At 39.1% G+C, this 22,682-nt stretch overlaps 2 protein-coding genes across 2 annotated transcripts in view; one reads left to right on the top strand and one right to left on the bottom strand.

Annotated features, from left to right (window-relative positions):
- LOC135700107 (MOXD1 homolog 2-like) overlaps positions 1 to 22,682 on the bottom strand; it is a 397,833-nt gene that overhangs the window by 119,211 nt on the left and 255,940 nt on the right. Inside the window, exons 4-5 of the mRNA XM_065220498.1 lie at positions 17,697 to 17,966; positions 1,269 to 1,448 (exon numbers count right to left, since the gene is read on the bottom strand). Of these exons, the coding sequence (XP_065076570.1) occupies positions 1,269 to 1,448; positions 17,697 to 17,966 (450 nt within the window). The remainder of the gene's footprint in view (positions 1 to 1,268; positions 1,449 to 17,696; positions 17,967 to 22,682) is intronic.
- LOC135700066 (tyrosine-protein phosphatase 1-like) lies at positions 13,817 to 15,035 on the top strand. Its single transcript, XM_065220455.1, is given in 2 exon segments — positions 13,817 to 14,261; positions 14,264 to 15,035. Coding segments are annotated over 2 exon segments (1,188 nt in total). The 3' UTR covers positions 15,007 to 15,035.

Here is a 22,682-nt window from a genome sequence, read left to right as displayed (position 1 = left end):
ACATCACGTAGCACATGTGCATACTATTAGAATTTGTTTATTATTCAGTTCCAACCTGGACCGGGTATCAAGATTGGATCTACTTGTTTTCTGACAAACGTCAGTTTGATCGTTTGTTTTCAAAACCTACCTCAGATTGAGGTTCGCACTGACAAACAGTTCGGTTTCGCACTGATAATAAACAAATTAGCTATTTGTCTCTCTCTCCCAAACAGCCGCTTGGAAGTTTGCTTTTACCATTGGTGCTGTCGATCAGTAGGCACATGGTGTATTACGCTTGCGTCTTGGTTTACGCGGTGACTATTCAATGCGTAAGTGGAGTAATGAGTCCTTTTTTGAAAAGTTCCGCTATGAATGATGGATTGAATGGTTTAAACTTGTGATATCAGTGAGCTGATGAGCTGCGGTTCCTAAAAAATGAACCGCGGGTCATCGGCTCACTTTAGATAATCGGGTCTATAGAACTGCTCGGGAGCGGATTGCCCATCTCTAGTTCCAATCACTACAGGGTATCACCAAAAACTTCAGGAAAGTTTAAATATTCGGATTTTTAGTCATCAAGAAAAAGTGTTGATTTTAGTGTCATCGTCAACGTTTCGATCCAGAGGATGCGATCTTCACCAGGATTAGTTTTAGTTTAAGATCGCAAAAATGTTTACGCTGATTAAAAGACTGTGCAATTGTATATCCCCTGAAGAAGGCTGTGTGCAAAATCCAAAACGTCTTTCATAAAACAGCGTTGCAGTTTGATCCACCGTTTTACTCCAATATCCAAACAATTAAGTATTTTTAAATTTTATGGCGATTATGACAGCTGATAAACAAGTTTACCCGTACTCTATTTTTAAGAAGAGGGTACTAATTTCTGCCTATATTCCGAAATTTCAATCATGGTCGCACATACAAAAAATCAGTTAGTAACCTGCTCAAAGCTTACTTAGTAAAAAGATCGCACCTGCATGCGAAACGAGAGGCAAAACTGGAGCATTTTCTCAGCCAGTTAATTAATTTATCCGAGACTCGTTGCGTACTGAATGAATGGGAAATGCTGGTGCAATCTGGTGGTTAAAACGTGTGGCCGTGAACCATGAACTGCTTTCATCTCCTTGGTTTATTTTACCAACAGCGGGAAAGCCATTTCGTTCCCAGAAGGAGCAACATTTTCTGCTCTAAATGAAAGTTAATTAGCGCCGTTGACAGCGGCGTGTGACTTTTATCACCTTTGATTTTTCATTTCTGTAAACAAATAGAAAAGGTAAGTAACTTACGTCCGATCCACGTGCCCAGTTGGCAACGACGGTGTTGCAGTGCATGGCTTGCATGCGGAAGCAGGCCTGGCCCCGTTGCCGGGACAGCATTTCGTAGTCCTTCGACAAGCCTTGGCACTCGTACAGGATCATGTGGTTCAGGTAGAGCACGCTGGTGGATGAATCGAACACGGGTTCGTACTGAAACGAGAGAGAGATAGATTGTAATTAGCAGATAATTCTCCTTCGCTCGAATATAAATCATGGTAACATTTTTCATCCTGAGCACCCCAGATTCGCGTAAAGTTGAACCGTTTAACTAAATGTCCCTCTTTCTTGATAATCCCAAATCAATTTCAAACGCAACCGTAACCTTCCTACCTATCCGAGACTCCCTTCTCGGGGAAAGGAAATGAAATTTTTACAACTTTCTTATCTTTCCGTTTACATTTTTTGTTCGTTTTTCGCCGATCGCTGTTTCCTCCGAGCCGCAACCGCACACAAATCTATGCCCATTTTTCTTTCTCCTCCGGAGAGTTGCCTTCTGATGTTTCTTTTCGACAAGCAGCCTGAGAAAAATATTCACTCCCAGACACAAACCGACAACTTTTGCGGGCAATCCTACATATCTCGTGCGCCATTTTTATCTTCGACACTCGCCCGTCGATTTCCACCACCTTTTCTCCTACCCGACTTCGACTCTCATTGCAAACGTCACGAGGTGGGTCTCCGAGTCTGAGTACAGCCAGCTCTGCAGAAGAAGGAGGCAGAAAATCTTCCAAGTGGAGCATCATATATCACTGTAATGACGGCGGAAATTGGAAGTATACACATCCATTCCGTCTCTGTCACTATCAAATTTATACACATTATAAATAAATTTTCTCGACTCCTTCGTACGTGGAGGCTGCAGTCGAGGGAAGAAAATCCTTCAAAGTTGCTATCATTGCAAGTTCTTCTCCGAGGCTTGTTTGGCTTGTTCAAGATGAAGAAAGTGAAGTGAAACAAGATGAAGTTTCGTTTCGAGAAGGGGTGGAAAAAAATGGCAAAAGATTCCACCGAGTCTTGGTTTCAGGAAATCGAACGACAAGGTTTTTTTTTTCGGGGAGATAAAATAAAAATGAATTGGCACCAGCAGATCTTACGCCGGAAGGAGTTGAACCGGAAAGTGTCTTAATGAATATGTGAATGTATCGGTTGAAAGGAGTTTCAGAATGGGCGAGCAACTAGCGTTGGCAACTGAAAGGGTGCTAGAGATTGACCGAATGGAATGTGATTGAAATTGGATTTCATTTTTTTGTATGGGTTCAGAAGTTTCAACCGCACTGAGATGTTGGGTATGGAACAAATTTTGAAACGTTGTTAGTTGTGTCTTAAGAAGAAAAATGGACAAGGGAGTTTTCGAACGCCCATGCAGATTAATATGTGCTAACTACTAATCAGGAGAAATATTCTGTGTTCATCCATATTTAATCTGATCCCTTAAGGGAACTTCTTTAACGTTCAACAAATCAAAAGCAGTTTTCTTGTTCAAAACCAAATGTACGTTCTTGAAAACGTGATCATTGCATTCTATTTACCTACCGAAACACAGTGAACACATTTTCATTGACAGAATTTTGGGTTAAAATGAAAAAAAAAAAAAACTGAATTTGAATTTCCAAAACTCAATGATGGCCTGCCTTTAAATGTGGAATGAAAATATTACATATTCAGGAAAAACCATACGCTTGATCAAATACCCGGCTTAAAATGAAAAATTAAAAAAGTTTTGCACTTATCAGATATAATGGCAAAGTCAATGTTCGAAGCTTGTATCGAAATAAATTTCAACAAGAATGATGAAAATATAAATTTACTATCGGTACAATAGGACCAAAAAATGGCACACTTACCCTTGCTATTGTTTCAAAGATCTATCATAAAATCAAATCTATACGTATTCTATCAAAGTGTGCGTAGTGTACTGTTCAGAATTGAAATAGACTAAAATTGAATTTACCTTTTAAACCCCATGCACTTTATAACCGTGCAGTACTAAAGTAGGGACATATCTCTCTATAAATCGCTGTTATCTCTTCTTATCATCGTTCCGAATGATCGGGCGAACGAACGTTCGGATGTTTGTAGAGTTTTACTCATAGCTATTCTCTGTACACCTCATATAACCAGTACACAAGAGCCAGATCAGTTAGTTGCAAATAAACAAGCAAATCGTATGCATCCACTCCTATATCTCTGTCGGATATTGAAGCGAGCAATAAAGAAAACTCATTCTCTTACACTAAGACCGGACCAAATTAGTTTCTTTTTCGTACACCATGCACATGATGGGTGCGTATCATCTTTCCCTCAAGTTGATTAACTTTTCAATCGATTATCCCGTAGGAAAATCATTTTTCACTTCCGTAGGTGATCTACCATCCCAACAATGCGAATAAGTTGTTTGAGTCAATATGTTTTTTTTCCCCATCGCGACACCGTGATGCGACTGGTCCTCCCACTACAACTCGTCATCAGATTTCCCTTCAGATTTTGTCACGTTCTCGTTTCAAATAAATGGAACGGAATTGATTTGGAAATCCACGGAAAAACTTTCACCTCCACACATATCCGCATATCCCCACATATCCTCATGGGAACGAAGGATGACTCGTTTGTTTTCATATACATCAAGCCATCATCATCAATATTGTCATCGTCGTCGTTCGTCGTTGGTGGTAGGAAGTCTCCGCATTCATACACTTATGTGCTCATGCTGCTGCCAAGTGCCGTTTCCGTTCGGCTTCCTATCGAGCAGCATTTTTCAATTTTGATCTCTCCGTTGTGTCGCCCAAATCGATTCCTGCACGTTCACATCTTCATTTATGCAAATTAACCCAAACGACAAGGATGGTGATGATGATGATGATGACGAAGACGATTGAGTTAGATCATTGAACACAGGGAACCTCTTTTTTGCCACAGTCCACACAGATGAACTGATAGCTGTTTACGATTCCAATAAACTACTCCTGTTCTTATCTAGTTTCGCCTATTTTCCTTTTTCCATCATCTCTTCATTTTGAATCAGGACGTCGTCATCGTCGTCGGATGGTTGCAAAACGAACCAGACGCAGCAGTGCGAGCGATGATCAATCTTTTCGTTCCTGAAGCAACAGCAACAACAGCCAAGAAGATCTCTATCCGGTTTTCTATTCAACGAAAAACCCCGTTCGGTTATCAGCTAGCTTTATCTGCCGAGTAGACTTGAATCGAACTGAAAGCCTTATAGCCGTGCGAAACTTTCGGGATATGGTTCTTTGTCGGCGCTTCGTTCATGCCCTCGAACAGCTAGTCTGTATGGTAGTAACATTCTCTCACACACACCGATATTATCTGCTTCTGCCCTTGGAGGAAAACTTCAAGCTAACAAGATTTCCCTCCTTTCCCACTCGAAGCCACCACAAGTCCAAAAGACGATTGCAAAAGAAATCCGGCTGACAAAACTTCCTCTTAGCTATCTAAGACTGGAACGTATGCAACCCAACTCTTTTGCAAGCCCCGAGCGAATCTGCGTTTGTGTGTTTGTCTATTCCCGAACTAGCAACACCGGCATTGAAAGGATTACAGAAAATTTCTAATTAAATTGAAAGAAGTCGGAAATATTTACAATCCCACAGCCACAAACGGGAAGCGTATGTAACCGTGAATATTCGAGTGCGAGCAGAGTCGGTCGGTAGTAAGCCTTGCGGAGGTTTGTACCGTTCGGGACAAACATTCGCCGACTTGGTTGGCTGGCCTCGGTGTGATGGGTGAAGCAATAACATGTTTCTGTGGCGACAAGTGCACAAGTTTCTAAGCGGAAAGATGCCCTGCGGTTTGGTGCTTTATCAGTTTCGCATTGCGTTACGTGTTGGCTCTCGGGCTACGGGTTGGAAGGAAGCTACGCGTCGAGCATTGGCGTAGCCTGATGGGGGTGCCTAGGGGGGACTGGACCCTCTTAGAATTACGTGGACGTTCCCTAGAAGAAGGTCAGTACATTTTCACGCTTTAACACCACATTTTTTTCGATGTCCTGAAAATTAAAAATTGACATAATTTACTGTAAAATCTTCGTTGCATGCTATGGTCCAAGAATAGTTTTCAGATCTTATTTTAAGAATTTTTCAATAGGTTAGCCATTATGTGTAGTTTTGAAATTATAATCTTTTTAAAATATTTTTGACGTAATATTACGTAACATATTGGGAGTACAACAAAAAAAAATCGACCACGTTACGCAGAGTGGTCAGGTTTTGACGACTTATTACTCTGTCAATATCACATGGATTTTAATTCTAAACAAAACAAATCGATGGGAAATTTTCTACAAATCTGCTAAAATGAACACTTTATCGATTTTTAAAAGGTCACGTTTGAAAACTACACAAATAACCAACTTTTGAAATGGTGATCAAAATTATCACTGATTGCCTGCAAACAGTGCTTTCCCTAACACAGATTTCAAAATCGAATTCCATCCGGTCTCGCCGAACACTGTTTATTCCATCACCGCGTGTGGTGAGTGGTGGTGCCCGGTCGTCATCAGCATCAACAGCAGCAGTGCTCTAGGGGCGTGGCGTTGAACATTGTTCTCCAGTATACAAGGAATTTACCGACGAATTAGGAAGAAACCGCACCGCTACTGATCGGATTCAGTAGCTCTTCGTGAGTCGCTGTGGGCAATCTATGCCAAGCACGTTACCTCGTTCCAAACAACATACAGCTCGCCAGCCTCATCTGTGTTGAAAACCCTAATAGATCAGCATTATTCAACCATCACGACAGAACGGTCCTTTTCAGGATCACCATTAATTTGTTAAAGAGTATTTACTAGACATATGTCCAATTCAACAATCGGATGTCAGTTCCCATAAGTTTAAATTTAACATACCATGTGTTTTTAAGGCAACAATGGGGGTGCAATTTCAAAAACTAAAGTCGGTTGCGATATGAAAGTGGTCTGATTTTGATCCAGCGATGATGAATTTTAATTCTGAATACACCAATCGAAAGAAAATTTTTCTACAAGTTTGTTAAAATTAAGACTATATCAATTTTCAAAAGGTTGCTATTGAAAATTGCTCGAATGTGCAACTGTTACTATGGTATTTAAAATTATCACCGATAGCCTGCGAAAAGCGCTTTCTCTAACACAGATTTCAAAGTTGAATTCCAGCCGGTCTCACCGTACGGTGTTTATTCAATACCGCGTGTGGTGAGTGGTGGTGTTCGGTCGTCAACACCGATTCACTCAATTCACCGAAGAAGTAGGAAGAAGCCACATCACTACTGATCGGATTCAGTTGCTCGTCGTGAGCCACTGTGGGTCATCTATGCCAAGCGCGTCGTTCCAAACAACATACTGCTCGCCAGCCTCATCCGTGTTGAACTCTCTAATAGCTCAGTGTTACTCAACCATCACGACAAAACGGCTCTTTTCAGGACCACCATACATTATTGATGTTTACGTATTCTCGACATCCTAAGCAGCGACCATCTTTCTATAGTCTTTTTCTCTAAGGAACGCACACATATACAGTATTGGTTTGTTTGCAATCTTTTGCTGCCAGTTGCTCTATCAATTTCAGTCGAAATAATTGTCAAAAACTGTTTTGAAACGCTTTAACAAAGCTCCAATCCTCTCTAGTGAGAGCGACTATTGTGGGCAACATCTTTTTATTCGGCAACCTTTCTATTTGAGCTGCGTGTAAACAGCTGTGCTTTCATCGACAACTCGAAATCAGCCGCATTTTGTAGTGCGTGTGTTTCTTTTCAAGAAAACCCTGCTAGATTGCTTTTTCTAAGTGGTAAACATATAATCAAATTGAAGCTGAAAGCCTAAAAAATCATTCGAATTCATTCAGCGAAGTGTTTTCGTAAGAAAATTCGGTGAAATTAGCGTTTTAATTCATGCCGAAGCCGTCATTTCCCCTATCGAATAAATAAAACAAAAATTACGTGCGTTTTGTGCACGAAAATGCATAATTTTGTCATCAGAAAACGAGGCGTATCCGCGATGGATAAAACTGGTTTCCCTAACACAGTCACTGAATATTGATATGGGGCACGTAATCCTACGTCAAATCTACGGTCGTATCTAGGATATAATCTCCTACTTTTTTATAATTTCTGAGGCATTTAAGCAATATTTTAACTGTTGATCAATCAGGCAACTAAAATTTGAATAACTTTGAATAACAAGTATGGTGAAATGAATGTAATGTCGGCCTAAATACCCCTAATTTGGTCCCATGCATAAATTCCAGGGCTCATAGCGGGTCACTTTTGAGTGACTTTGTCACTTTTTGTAGGTGGTCACTTAAAAGTCCCTATTTTCGACAAAAAGTCACTAAAGTCACTTTTTTTTCGGCATTTCCGCTTAAATTGAAATGTAAGAATCGTTTAAAACAAAATGTAACAGTGCTACAGTATGCTTAGTTCTTAGTCGGAAATTTATTAAACTAACGAACGAAACTGTACGCAGGTGAAACCAAGACGATAAATCATCAAAGCACATTTTTATTTGCGATTTCGCACCTTTGAGGAGTCCAGTTTCAACTGCAAAATTAAATAATCAAGGTGACCGGGAAATCGGAATAACTGGAAAATACCGGAAATTCGATGTCACCGAGATAAACTCGTGAATTTCGATGCCAAATTGAAAAATAAAATGCGCTTCTTCCTCTCTTTAAAGATCTTAAGACTAGATTTTCAGGAACCAGTTTTTTTGAAGAACTATTAAAAGAATATAGTTGAAGATGCTAATTTCAAATAACAGACTGTAGTGGTAATTTTTATACGATAGATGGAGTAGATGAAAGCATAGAGTTGATAGTTCCGTTAGAGTACGGCAGTGTGAAGATTGTATATAGATATTAGAAAAGCGAGGAAGGTACAAATCGGTTTTTTCATCTCTCTTTACCAAACTCCCCCTTTGGAGAGGGATGGTGAGGGGTGTCCCCCCCCCCGCCACCATTAGGGAGCTCTAGGGAGCTTTAGGATGAACTATACGAGGGTTATGACTAGAGCTCCATCTTGGAGCCTCTAAGTAAATTGTGTGAGATCAGTGATTTTTTTAAGTAGCCCTGTGAACAATTTCTTGGGTACAACTTGGACTAGGAACTACTTGGCAAGCATTTTAAGGAAAACTCCATGTAAATTTTCAGTAGAACTTAGAGGAGAACAGAATAAACATTTATAAGAACTCAGAGGTGAACAGCATGCGAATTTCTAAGGAGGTGAATTCTTTAAAAAAGTTTATAATTTAAAGAGAATCTAAGGATCAATTTTCTGATGGTTTTAGTATTCTGCAGAGAATTTCTGCACTGTTATAAAGAAAATTCAAGGCACTCCGAGAGATAAACTCGGATTTATTTTAGAAGAACTCTATAAAAAGAAATTCTTTTGAAAGAAATACTTCACCTTAAATATAATCTTGTTAAGCTCTGTAAAGCTTCTCTGAAACTTTAAATACGGCAAGTTGAAATTTAAATTGTTACCCATAACTGAGCGGTCTCAAATACCCATGTCAAATATTTATTTCGTTACAGTATATAAGAAACTTATTGTAACTTAAATCAAACACTTCATCAATAAGTAGCTTTTGATTTTATATATAGTTGATCTACTGATTGGTATAAGTTCAATTTGAATCCACACATCTAAAATTTCACCAAGTTCATGTACCTGATGCGTTTAAATATTTATTCTTGTCAATGTCCATAAAATTAAACCCGTGGATCATTTTCGTCAATGTCCTAGAACTCTAGTTTTGTAATTCTGAGTAGAATTCCAAGGCAACCTTGAATAAGATTCAATACAAATTTTAATGAAAATTCATAACACTTTTTGACGTTAATTCTTAAGGAATTATGAGAAAATTTGGACGAGAAGGAGGATTACACCATGATCATTCTGAGGAGAACTTCAAGATAATACACAAGAGGACATTCTACGGATAATTTAAAGAAGATTCTGGGACAAAAGGAATCCGAAGCATATTTCCATGTGAGTTTTCGGAGAAATCATAGGATTACAATTGAATATGAATATAATTTCTATCGAACCTCAAATGAATTCGGCCAAAAAATTCAAGAGGGTTCTGACAAATTTTGTGGAGAAATCTAAGAAGAACTGTAATTAATTTTTCAGGTGAGAATTTCATAGTTGTGAGTTGAATACCAAGGAAAGGAGCAAAGTTCAACGGTAATTCCAACATATATTCTATTAGAATTTTGAAAATACTTCCAACGGATTTCTTAGGAATATTCATAGAAAGTTCTGAGCTAAATTTCAAGTGGAATTCGAGGAGTATTCTAAGTATATTCCCGTGTGCTGGGATTCTCCTTTGAATTTAAAAAAAAAAATAGAAAATTCAAAGGAGAATCCCAGCAGCATTTCGAAGAATTTTTGGGATTTCCTACCAGAACTAAAAAAATATTCATAAGATAATTGGGAATTGGGAATACCAGGATAGTATTAAGTAAATGCTGAAGTGAAGTCCAAGTGAATTTGCAGGAGAATTATTCAGTCAATTCCTAGCAAGAATTATTAATAATGTAATGTAATGATGTAATAATGTAAAGCTCTGTGACCCTTTCTTTCCCGCGGTAGCACAGGGGATCTATAGGTTTTTGGTCCGTCTTACGATTATCATTACAGCTTAAATTAGTCAGCATTGATTTAAGTTTCTCTTGTGCTCAATATTCCCCTTTATATATTTATCTCACAAGTTTCTAGAAGGTGTATCAAATAAAAAAAATATTTACTTCGAAACTTATAAATTGAGCTTGATAACTTTAAAAGTGTCTGAGTTCTATGATTTGTAAATTTCCCGCATCTTGCAGTTCTTTTTGTAGAATCATTTTCCTAATATCAGTGCCAACATTTCAAAGGGGTGTAATTGAATTTGTAAACAATGGCTTTAAACGTCGATTTCAAAATTAATTACACCAATAGGTAGAGGTATATTTGCGAGAAATCGACGGCAAAAGCCATTGTTTACAAAAGCAATTACGCTCCTTTGAAATGTTGGCACTGATATCTTGTTGGTAGAGGTATCGCAAATTAATCGAAATATTATTTTAAAATGCAATTGACATCAGAGTTTAAATATTTAAAAGATAAATAATCTGAAATTTATTAAAACTAAATCCAAAATATATCATATTTCCACAAACTGCAAGCTTGAAAATAATCGGAGAATATTAACAAATCTTCTAAGACAAAACTAAGAGATCTTAAAACAAATTATTCATTCCTTGTTTTCCTTTCTTTTGTCTGACACCTCTCAAGTTAAAATGTATTGGACACTTTCTTATTTCCAAAATTTTAAGATTGTTTGTCTGCCAAATGTCAAATGATTTAAAATCTGATGAAGTTCAAGGATTTTATAAATTCCTGGGATCTTTCGTAAACAATTCCGATCACTCGATATTTTACTCATCATGTCTTATTATATTTTTTATAGTTTAAAACAGTTTATAAGCTTAATCCCGGTCTATCCGCTCCTGGCAGTTTTCGATCAAATTCCTGGGCATACCTCGGTTGGCCGGAAGAGTGCCCCGGAAGAATGTAAAATCAAAAAAAAATTGCAATTCGCCATAAAGTTCCTGACAAGCAATCTGCAGTTGTGGGATTAAAAGCGATACTGGGACCATGAACCAGCAAATTTACCCGGAGGAGTGCAGCATGAGGTGGATTGTCTATTCTGGCCGGACTTGGAAAGCTGCCACTACTCAAATTCCACCAAACAGTGGTACAGCGAAAATGGCGTCACAGTGGTTCCCAAGGATATGAATCCGGCCAATACTCTCCGGAACTAAGGCCAATTGTGAAACACATAGGGTACATATCTACTTCAGCCTAATCGCTCATTTTGGGTCTTTCGAGCAGAAAACTTCAAATAAATCCATGATTTCAGAGCTAACAAGTCAATTATGCGATTGGTACTTTAGTTAATAAGCTACCAAACGAAGTAAATGAGAACGCGTGAAATGAAGGTTTGCACCCATTATCCCCAAAAAACAAAAGAAGCGCTTCGACATAATTAATTTTTATCTTCATCTGATAGGCCGAAGTGTATTCTTTGGCGTTTCAATGGCGTTTCAATGCGTTAGGCTGAGTTTAGAATCCGTAAGCCGAGTTTGGCGTCAAGAAGCAGCGTTAGACTTTTGACAATATCTCAACGATTGGTTTTTCTTTATCAAATCTTAAAGGAAAGGTAAATTAATTTAGAAGCCATCAGTAATAATAACATTCCGTTTGGTGATAAACTGCGCTACATTAAGAAAGACTAAGTGCGGCTTTTGCCTAATAGGCCGGAAATGGGGTAGTTTACCCTACTGAAAAAAGGGTGGAACTGCAATTGGCCTGAAAAAATTCAAGTGGAAATGGAATTTGGCAGCCAAACAAGTGGGAACAGGGCTCGTGCAAAAGATGATGGCCCTTGTTAAAAGAAAAGTTTGAGAAATGGCCTATGGTAAGAAAAAAGATTGAAACAATGGTCTCACAATAAGCATAATACTTACAAATTTATAACTGCTACATTGAACTATAAAACATAAAACGCATTTTAAACCCCCAACAAGATTTTCGTGTCCGGAGTTTTTCGTGTTCAACCTTTATAATGTCGCTTTCCCAAGTCGACCTAATGACTAATTCAGCCTTGTTTGGTCCAGTAGATGTTCGGCCAGTAGAATGAATAGCAACTCCTGTTGTAGATGAATTATTATTTTTTCAGTGATTTAAAAAAAAAAATAGATCTTAGGTTTATATATATTCCGCATATCGGGAATAGTTCAAATAATTAGGCAATGTCTTCTTATTAGGTAACAAGTTCGAAAATCGCATAGAGATCATCATAGTTCATATTTAAAAAGTGTGACGTGTAAGAGAATAGATTTATTCTAGACCATAACAATTTCAAATATGGTAAAATATCTCTGTTATTGAAAGCCGTGTTGTTAGTTTTTAATCTAGGTGTGCAAGATCTTGCAATATAAACTTTTGACGGCTGCGTACAGATACGAAATCGATGCCTACCTTTTTGGATGACTGACAAATTAATTTGCATGATTATATTTCTGAAAGTTTTCTGATAATGTTTAAGTCACATTTTGGTAACTTTTTTGGAAGCTTGCTGTCTTCAGCAACTTTGTTCACTGCTTTATCTGTAATTATTGTAGTAACCAATAACTGTTCACTGTCAGGTAGTTTTAAATCACAAATTTAATGAGGCAACCAACCATGTTATGTAAATTTTCTAGATCCAGGGCAAACAAATCTCAATTTTGAATAGTAAATTAGATATCTGAGTGCAAGATTTTTGAACTCGTTGAATTCGAATACGTAAATATTTCTCGAGATCATTGGGTTATATTTTTTTGCCTACAGTAAAGGTAAAGTATGATTATAAACTTGAAGAGATATTATTTTTTAGAAAAAATGCGCTTTAAAAATTATCATCCACTATACAAAATAAAAATCCAGGGCTTGTAAAATTGCACGAGATCCTTGAATCAATTAAACATTCTAGATTAACAATCATAATACAGAACCTTATCGGTCAACAATGTACCCCTCAAACTTCTTGTATTTATGCCACGAGTATTTGGGTCAATTAGACATATAAATAAGTGAATTTCGATACAAACAATGAACAATTAATTTCAACATACTGGAAATGTGTAAAAACGACTGATAATTTAAAAAGGGGGTGAAGACCCCCTACTCCTAGACAATTGTCCTAGCTTTTCCAGTGACGACGGCCATGCAAGTTCAAGTTCTGAAGGAAAGTTATATACAGATACACATCAAATCAATGAGGGTTATTGGAAGTAAGTGGTAATTTGTGGCGGAGGACCGTTTGGTTTCTAGTTGGGATGGTATGCATCTAACGTGTGCAAGGGTTATTAAGATGGTTGGTCTATTTTCATAAAACTGAACTGTGTCAGAGTTTTTTGAATTCCAATGCATTATCTGCCGTCTTGGAATCATTTACACACTACTGAATTTGAATGGTGATGAAAACATCCATAAATGCAAACATTCAAGCATGTAAATGGAAAATTTCATGTCTTATCAATTTACACGATCAATTATGCAAACTTGTACTAGTTTTCGAACGGTGTAGTGTAGATCATGGCTGCGTTTCTATCGCAAAGAAAATCACGAGAAAAAATCCGTTCCGAAACTCATCCACCGCCAGTCACGATTTTCGTAACAAGTAAATTTTTCGTTTACGAAAGTACACCATGAATAATGTCCCATAAAATAAACGTAACGCCTGCAAAGGTAGCAACAGTCATAGAACCGTGAACTCTGTTCGGAAAATCATGATCTAGTTCTGGCAAATGTGATTTTTGTTCATGCGTTGTGATTGATATCGTGAACCTTGTTCTCGAAAACAAGAATATGGTTCATGGACTGTAAAATGTCAACTTCATTATAATTACCAATATTTTAATGGAGTGAGGAAGTGGAATGAAAACAACGGAAGCCTTGATGTAGGTTTTACCCTTGATGCAGCTCAACAAATCAACACCATGTACAGGAAGAATGCCGATCTGGCAATCACGGAGGCCAGGAAGAACGACAATCTGAACAAGAACCACTACAGGGATGCTTCGCCTTACGATTGCACCCACGTGGTCCTGCTGAATACCGAAAGCGGTGACTACATCAATGCCAACTACGTCAACATGGAAATTCCCCCGCCGGCGATCATCAACCGCTACATCACCACCCAGGGGCCCCTGTCGACCACGGTGAACGACTTTTCGCGGATGGTGCAGCAGGAGAGCAGCCATTTGGGGGTGATGCTGACTACCGTCAAGCGAGGCCGTCCCAAGTGTCACCAGTATTGGCCTTCGGCAGACGAAGAAACGCTGTCCCTTTCGGCAGGATTTTCCATCAAATGTCTCCACGAAAAACCGGACGAAACGGGCAGCTTCGTGTTTCGGGATCTGGTGCTCACGGACGAGAAGACGATGGCCATGGCGTACCGGCCGATACGGAGTTGTTCCTTCAGTTTACAGAGAAGGTACGTGCCGCGCGGAATACTACTCTGCTGCAGGAGATCGAAGCCAGTTTGAAAAATGTCAAATTGAGAACAATGGATGATAATGGAGGTTTGGATTCGTCGGGGTGACGCATTGTGCACACGGATAGTGATGAAAGTCCAAACGACATGCCCTCCTCCACTTCGGTGCATCAATACATAAGTGCCGCTAATCCTCCCATCATCGTTCACTGCTCTGCTGGCATTGGCCGAACGGGGGTTCTGATCCTGATGGACACAGCGCTTGCGTTGATGGAAGCCAAGGAACCCGTCTATCCGCTGGATATTGTACAGGCAATGCGTGATCAACGGGCTTGTACGGTGCAAAACGTGAGCCAGTATCGCTTCGTGTGCGAATGCATCTGCGCAGCGTACAGAATGATGGTAACCAAAGAGATAGCGGAAGCTAGAACCACTCCTCCCCCGCCGACAGTGCTCAAAACAATCTCAACCATCAACGGTACTGCACCGTTGGTTTCCTCCAGTGACGATGACTCCAGCTCTCCACTGGAGGACGTCCCTCCAACATCGTCGGAGCGCAAGGCTCCTCTGGCGGTGGAAACTACAAGCCTTACCACCACTACCACCACCCCCACGACCAACAACGTTACACCCACCAACGGCATGGAAGGTCCTGGTGCTACTGCCATCAACGGGAAAGCCGCAGACACCTGACGAATAGAAACGATTGTCTAGGTTCCTTGTTTGTTCCGTCCCAATGACGCATTTATCTAGATAAAATTGATAAATAGCAGATATTTAGCGATGGGCCCAATCTAAGATACATAGGCCAACATTAGAGCCATTTCCCCTACGTGCCATCTACAAAACAGGAAGTATACGCAGCACCAATATACATTTAATATCGGTACTACGTGTATGCGGGGCTTGTTGTAAGTGAAGGTAACCTCGGAATGGATGTGAGTGACCAGGCATTCTTAAATGGGTTACTGAATCTCAACAGAGCTATCACCTTTCAACTTCCGGGCTAAAATTGTTTGCAATGGGATCAGTATAAGATAATATATTATATTGCAAACATTTTTCTTCCATAAAAACACTGCCAGACAGGGAAGTTGGGTTGTATATGACGCATTTCGCGCCAAATCGTATTCGGAGCTGGCAGCACCCTCTCAGATTTCAATGAAACTTTCTGGATGTGTGGACCTTGACTAAATATGCCACTTTGCATACTTAGTTTTTCCAAAATTTATCTAGACTAACATTTGAGAAGGGCCAAACTTTTTCAGCCGATTTTTTTCAAAAAAATATTAATGAAAAATGACAACTCCTACAAAAATGTGCCATATGGATGACTTTTAGGAAATTGTCCAAGTTATCGAAAAAAAATACTGGAAAAAATTTCATTTGAGACCTACACTGAAAAAAATCGATTTTTAAAATTTAAAGTCGATTTAAGAAAAATGGCCATGTTTGATTTGGATGAAACTTTGCCTCAAGATAGGTAATTATGTTTACTACCAACCGTCCATACATCGCGAGATGGGCACTTTTAAGGAAAAAAAGTTTTTCTTACAAAAACTTTTTCATGTCTGAACTGATTTTTTAACGTACATAACGTACCATTGTTACAAAAATCTGTTGAACAAAATAACACTAGGTTCAAAAATCTTGTTTTTTTTTATTTTTGTTTTTGAAGGCCAATCTCGATTTTCATTGAATACCAACCTTCCTCATCCAACTGCGGACCTGATGAAGATAAATCTTCGTACACTGCAATAGGAAAACCGCTGCAAGCGTTTAACTGGGCGAATGCTGTAAGTACACACAAGCATTGGCACACTCACACGCATACACTCTCATCTGTACACATGTACACAGGACATCCACTGCAACTCCTGTCAGTAGGGGGTAGTGAATGAAAACCGAAAATTGAAAATTTAATATCCTGTCGACAAATACCGTTGGCATTGCGAAACGGCAGCAACAGCAATGAAAATGAAACGCCAACGTCAAATGTGTGCAGCAGTGAATTCCTTTACGACCGAGCAGAGCCACACAGTCCGGGAAGAATTTCCAACTCCGGTCGAAAACGATACACATCCGGTTTGATGGAACTCAATGTATGTATGTGCGGAAAGTGGACCTTCATTAGGCAAACTTGGGATCCGTAATGGGAGTGAAATTTGCTGCGGGCAATTACACTCTCGAGTTCTCTTGGCCAGTAGTAGTGTGCTACACATTTGGTCCCAGATTCTTGGGATTCCGTCCTTCTTCCGTTCATACCGGAACGACTTGAGGCGGTTTTCCAAACGTATCAATCGATATGTCGTCATCATTTCTTGACCGGATAGCCGGAAGTAATCTTGATTGAACCCTTCGGAAGGAGTGCGCACTCGGTACACAAATACTTGAGGCAGCCCATTTGGAAGGGATCCTATTTGAATACCCGCGTCGAGAGTGCATTTACATTGTTTTTCAAAATCGGTCTTCCGGGGGAAGCTACCGAATTTGAACCCCCTGAGGGGAGGAACCGTTTTTATTGCTTATTGTTTTTTCACCCCACACTGACACGACTTTACCGCCGCCGGAGAACAAATATTTAGGTTAAGGATGTAATAATCTTCCCCTTTCCAGAGAAAGGACGAAAGAAACTCAATTTCTGGAACAATGTGCCGCGTCGTCTCATCTGCAAATTTAATCTCAAGTGACGATGATGATTTCCCCCGGATTTGATTTAGTAGTGCGTGATGCTTCGGTTTCAAATGTACACGGTTTGAAGTGCATCAGCAGCCACGAACCGCGATCATCTTACAAAGTTGTGCGTGGCGGCAAGTTCTGAAGAAAGATATGATTCGAGGAGAGCCAGCTGTTGATGAGTTTGAGGGGTCCGTTTCTTCAATACACGATTGGTACGGGCTGGCAAGTGGCGAGGGGTTAAGGTGGTGGTATCACCACGTGACACGACTCAGAGGGTGAATACGCATCCCTCTTGGTTTGAATTTTATTTTCTTGGGACGTAATCTGAACTCGGATATACTTATCAGATGTTGTGTTTTGGATAATTGAATAGGATGTTGAATTAATTTATGAATTTGATAGTAATGCTGATTGCTGACATTAATTATTGGATTATATATTAACGGTGACAGCTTATCTTATCTGATGCTTCAATTTTCGAATAAGTTGATGAGCATTGTTTTTTTCTAGCTGACTTGTTATATTATAAATAACGTTTCTATTAGCTCTCAAATGATTTTGAGATCTACTTTTTGAATCCGAAATGCTTCTGAACTAGCATTAATACAATACTAATCGATCGATAAATGAGGTTACAAATTTGCTCTTATACTCAAAAACAATCAAACTGTTGCCAAAACGTTTCCTTAGCATAAATGACTTACCCTCACAAGATGATGCTTCTGGTGGAAATCATCGAGCTTGAATATCTTGCACCAATACAGACTCTCGTCACTCTCCGGCAGTTCTACATCCTCATTCCTCAGCTCAAGAATGTTGACATCGGCGGCATTCGCCAGTGGCTTCTGGTTGGTCCTCTGCGTAAGGAACAATGATCGGGATCCCTTGAAAGCTTCCAGCGGCCCCGGTAGCTCTGTTGATCTCCCCTGGGGTTCCTCCGACGAGTACATAAATATCACTCGCATTGTATCATTCTGAAAAGGGAAACACAAAATCACGTAAGAAGATTAAATCCAACTGTAGCGAAAAATCGATGCAATTTGCACGGAAACCGCTCAATAATTTATGCAACTGATTGAAATTCGTCACCCCACACCAACGCACAACATCCGCCGGTTGGCGGATCTCGCGGGCGCAAATAATTACTGCTGAGCTTCGGAGAAATGGAAACGCATTAAATCGCTTTAAAATCCACCTCCCTTGGTCCTTTTCCTCCGGCCAGAATCACCAACCATAGCAACCCAAACCAAAAGGTGCCTAGAGGGTGCTGTTTTGTGTGCAAATTCACACCGAAACCAATCGGAAGCCAACCGACGACGACGACGACGGTGACGACTGCTTTCACCGGAAATGCTAGGGAAAACAACAGGGATATTGGTAAACGCGGGTGAGAAGTAAAAAACCGAAATCAACGAATTTGAAATGTGCCCGGAGAGGTGTGCTGTGCTTGTGCAGCACCGATTGAATTCGTCCTGTTTGGTTTCAATGCAGCGCACAATGTAAGTCATAATGGAATTATGAAGCATGAAATTTTATCTGTTTCGTTTCATGGTTTATCAATTATCGTTTTGTGTGCAAAATTTAATTTCGAACCAGGAATTAATAATGGCTCGATGCCGCGGGGATTACGGTGGTTTGTTCTGTAAAACCATTGCCGAGGGGGTGTGATGTGTTCGATTTCTGCATTGATATGTTTTGGGAGAGTATATATAGAGAAATTCGGAACGAGTTGCCATAAAATAAGAGATGATCATATTTTTGTTCAGGTTGATTGAAAATGTATTTCTACCTGTGCACGCGCTGGGAGAAGGTTTGGAGGGAGTTTTTGAAGATAAGTGACGATTTTTTTCTCGGAGACATGGGAAGGAGATTCAAGTCTTTTTTCCCGTGACGGAAAGGAATTGTTAATTGCTTACGCGTTGAAAACGAGAAGCGTTTGAGTTCGGTTCACGTTTTTATACTCTTGAGTGGCCACGATGTCCAAGATCGAATCTCCTTGACAATCTAGCAGAAGGGCTGTCAAGCCACACTTGCAATTGTGAAGAAATTCTTTGCTGCCTACAACGAAAAACGTGATATGATCCGAGTCCAAGTGCGTCTGGACAGCTTGGACATTGCATACAAGACTTTTTTGGAAATACAAGGGGAAATCAAGGGGTGCGATGAGCCAGAAGCGTTGGACAATCATCTCACAGTACGGTCATCGTTTTAACGGTAAATTTAAAAGTTTATTAGTTGGTAATACCGCCACTTGTGGCGTGCATAATCAATTCTCTAGCGTTCGGCGTTTACACTCTACAGTCATCTGTTGAGCGTATATGACAGATGACGGTAGTGTTTGCATTGAGAAATGTTCAATGTGTTATACCTGTTTGTCTGTGTTATAATATTGAGGTAACGTTACGATAAAATCAAAACATTGAGAAATATAACACATCACTTTCAAAAATACTTCACTTCGCAAACGATGAACCATTCTGACGGCCATATGAGTACCCAAGTAACCATATAGTCGCCATATAGCCTGGGGTAACATGCACCCAAGTCCCCGGCAAGGTGACAGATAACCTTAGTTTCACGTACCCACTTGCAAATAGTAGATGTCGCCACACAACATAAACAAAGGGATTGTCCTTCACCGCCGTAATGGCATTTCTCTATGGGAATACAACTTTTTGTTTCTCCATGTGTGGATGTCAAACAACAGACAAGAATGGTATATGATAAGAGCGAATTTATTTTGTTCGTGGTGAAATGAAATAATCCAAACAAATTGAAACCGATTGAAGAAGGTTCATTTTCTTAAATAATCAAATAACAATAAAATACTTTGCTGTCTTCTATTTTACTTTGCTCTTGAATATTATCAGCCTAAAGATTTGTTTTTATTATAGTGGTGCGGTAAAGGCTTGCCATGGGCTGTATGAATAAACAAAAAATTTACTTTCCTGTGTTTCTCTATTCTTGTGATCTTGTATATTCTTCTAACATGCAAGACTTCTGAAACTAAACTGTAAATACTCATTAATCACCACAAATATTTCATCGTTGGAAGATATTACGAACGGCTTGAAAATAGAATCCTTATGAGCATCTGCAACATCCGGCTAGAGGAAAATGCCAAAAACTTTGGAAGAATGAAGAATTCTATCCGCAAAAACTTACAAATTTTATTATATTTCGCGATGAGTAGCAGCTTTGCTGGGTGATGAGGAACATTTTGTAGATCCATTTAAAATTGAAGATATACATACAATTAAATAAACTAAATCAAATAACGGTCTCAAAAAAAAAATAATATTGAGCTTCTTAAACGAATAAATTAAAGTGATAATCTTTTGTAACACCCGTCCTATCATTAACGTTATTCCTCACCAAACTTGAAGCCTCAAGAAACAGATGAGTCCATAAATTTGTATGTAATATTATTTAGTTACACAGCTATGGGCAAAGTGACAATGACCACACAAATACCATGAAGAACTCTGAAAAATGTAGTGTTTTCTAGAATATCAGCTAAAACTGCGCTCTGACGATTTTTGCACATGAGTAATGGTCACAGATCCGTTGTTGCAAGATATTAAAAATTCAGTCAAATTGAATAATAAATCACACTCTAACGTTGTACTCTTGTATGCTAGTACCTCAAATTGTACATTTTGCAGTACTAGCTGCGTATAATTAGTACACTCTTACTCACTGCAAACCATTCTTTCTTAGTTGATTATCGACGATAATAGCAATAGCGTTAAAAACACTGAAAGTATCTTTGTTCAATTCTTATTTGTTCCAATTGATTCGATGACAATCATATATTTTCGTTTTACAAATCATATGTTTAAGCTTTTGGTTTTGTACTCCTCAAATACATATGTTACTCAATGTAAAAAAAAAGTTTCATAAACTGATTATGTATTGTGCATACTACTGAGAATCAAAACGAAACATTTAGCTGGCATCACTGGAGCTCCTGTGTCGCTATAGTCGCGTGTCTGATTTGGTGAGCGCGCGGCAATAAGATGAATTTTAAACTTTAATTTTGTTTACTGTACATCATTTCAGCATTCGCCCTTTTCAGATAACACTTCTGAAATTTGTGAGTTTGACAGAACCACCAGCACCAAATTGTCGGGGTACACTGGCAATATACTGGAACTGTCAAGTTGCCCCCGAGTTGCATGCACCATTGGGGCAAGATGCACTTCCTTCGTTTCAAGCCTAAAATACATTTTTACAACAAATTAGTTACCCTACAAGTTAAATCTACACACTACGAAAAAGACATGTAAATTTCAGTGCCCTGAGACCGACACATGCAAGCGGCCCTTTTGACATAAGAATCAGTTGAAAAGGACGAGAAAATCAACTCGATCAAACGTACTTTTCATCAAGTTGCATATGTTTCAGTTTCAGGACACTTAATTTTACATTCCATGTTTGTTTACGTTCCATGATTTACGACAAAGTAGAATTACGTCTCGTGTAAAAATAATAATTTCTAAGTGTGTATGTTTGCTTTGGACACCGTATCAACCTGGCAGCTCTATGCTGTCAGATAGTGTAAATAAAAACAAAAACTAATTTGCATTGGATATGCTGTTATTTTGTACTGCACATTGTTAAGATTTTTAATCGTTTCAAACATTACCCGTTTGACTGAGATTAGAGCTACATCTTTCAGAAAAAAATACCGGTAACTTTTAATATGTATTTCTATGTTATGATAAAAACATCTTCATTATACATTCGGGGCACAATGCACTCCTCAGTTCGGGGCAAAATGATCCTGTAGTAAACAAGCTTGTTTACGTTCAATTCTTTCTTCAGAAATTGTCCGCCACGTTCCGAAGTGTACTAAGCAGTCATAGACCTTAGAAATTAGAACACCTATGATCGGAACTGGAGGCAGTCAAAAACGAAGACGTTCTTCTGCATCAATTGGTCTTGATAATTTATGAGACGGCATGGAGTGTCATTTTACCCCATTATTGAAGTACATTTTGCCCCATTGTTGGGATGCATTTTATCACCGCTTATTGCGAGTACTCGGTGGACTAGCTTCTTTAGACTAGATGACCATGACAATGCAAGAAAATTAGTTTTTGTTGAAGGAAGTATCGCACCACAGGTAATTGCTATTAGATATTTTTGAAGACAGTGACAGATGGTACACATGTTGATCCAGTAGAGGAGCCAAGTAAAGTTCACTGTTTACGTCATGGCCGTTGGCAGCAATTATTTTATATTCTTATATCGTACATATTTGCATGTAAACATATAAATTCAATGGATAGAGATGGGAACAACAGGGCGCTTGTTTGAAGCGATTTGGATGGGGAGAGCGGAATTGCCAACTCCCTGTTGTTAACTTTTTGTGAATTAAAGGTGGGCTCTTCTCCCCACTCATTGGGACACCTCCTCGTATGATGGCTTGTCCTGTATCGGGTTAGAACATTTTTATTATTGGAAGGAGATTCTTCTTGCTCCTGTGGATTACGTGTAAGTGTCTCTGCTTACGGGTCCACCCTCCGATGTTGACCTTTCATACAATGGTAATTTGAATTCAACCAGGTACCGTACTCCATCAAGTCATACGAGGTCGACAGCCACTGTATAATGGCTGTGCCCTGCAACAATGAGTGGTATCTTTTACATACATGCAATGCATACCAAGCTATAGTTTGCGTATT

The sequence above is a fragment of the Ochlerotatus camptorhynchus genome, unplaced genomic scaffold (assembly GCF_037179485.1).
Source record: "Ochlerotatus camptorhynchus isolate MF236.1 unplaced genomic scaffold, CSIRO-AGI_Acam_v1.1 ptg000128l, whole genome shotgun sequence".
Taxonomy (NCBI): Eukaryota; Metazoa; Arthropoda; class Insecta; order Diptera; family Culicidae; genus Ochlerotatus; species Ochlerotatus camptorhynchus.
The sequence above is the reverse complement of the archived record's forward strand: the minus strand, read 5'-3'. Positions and strand labels throughout refer to the sequence as shown.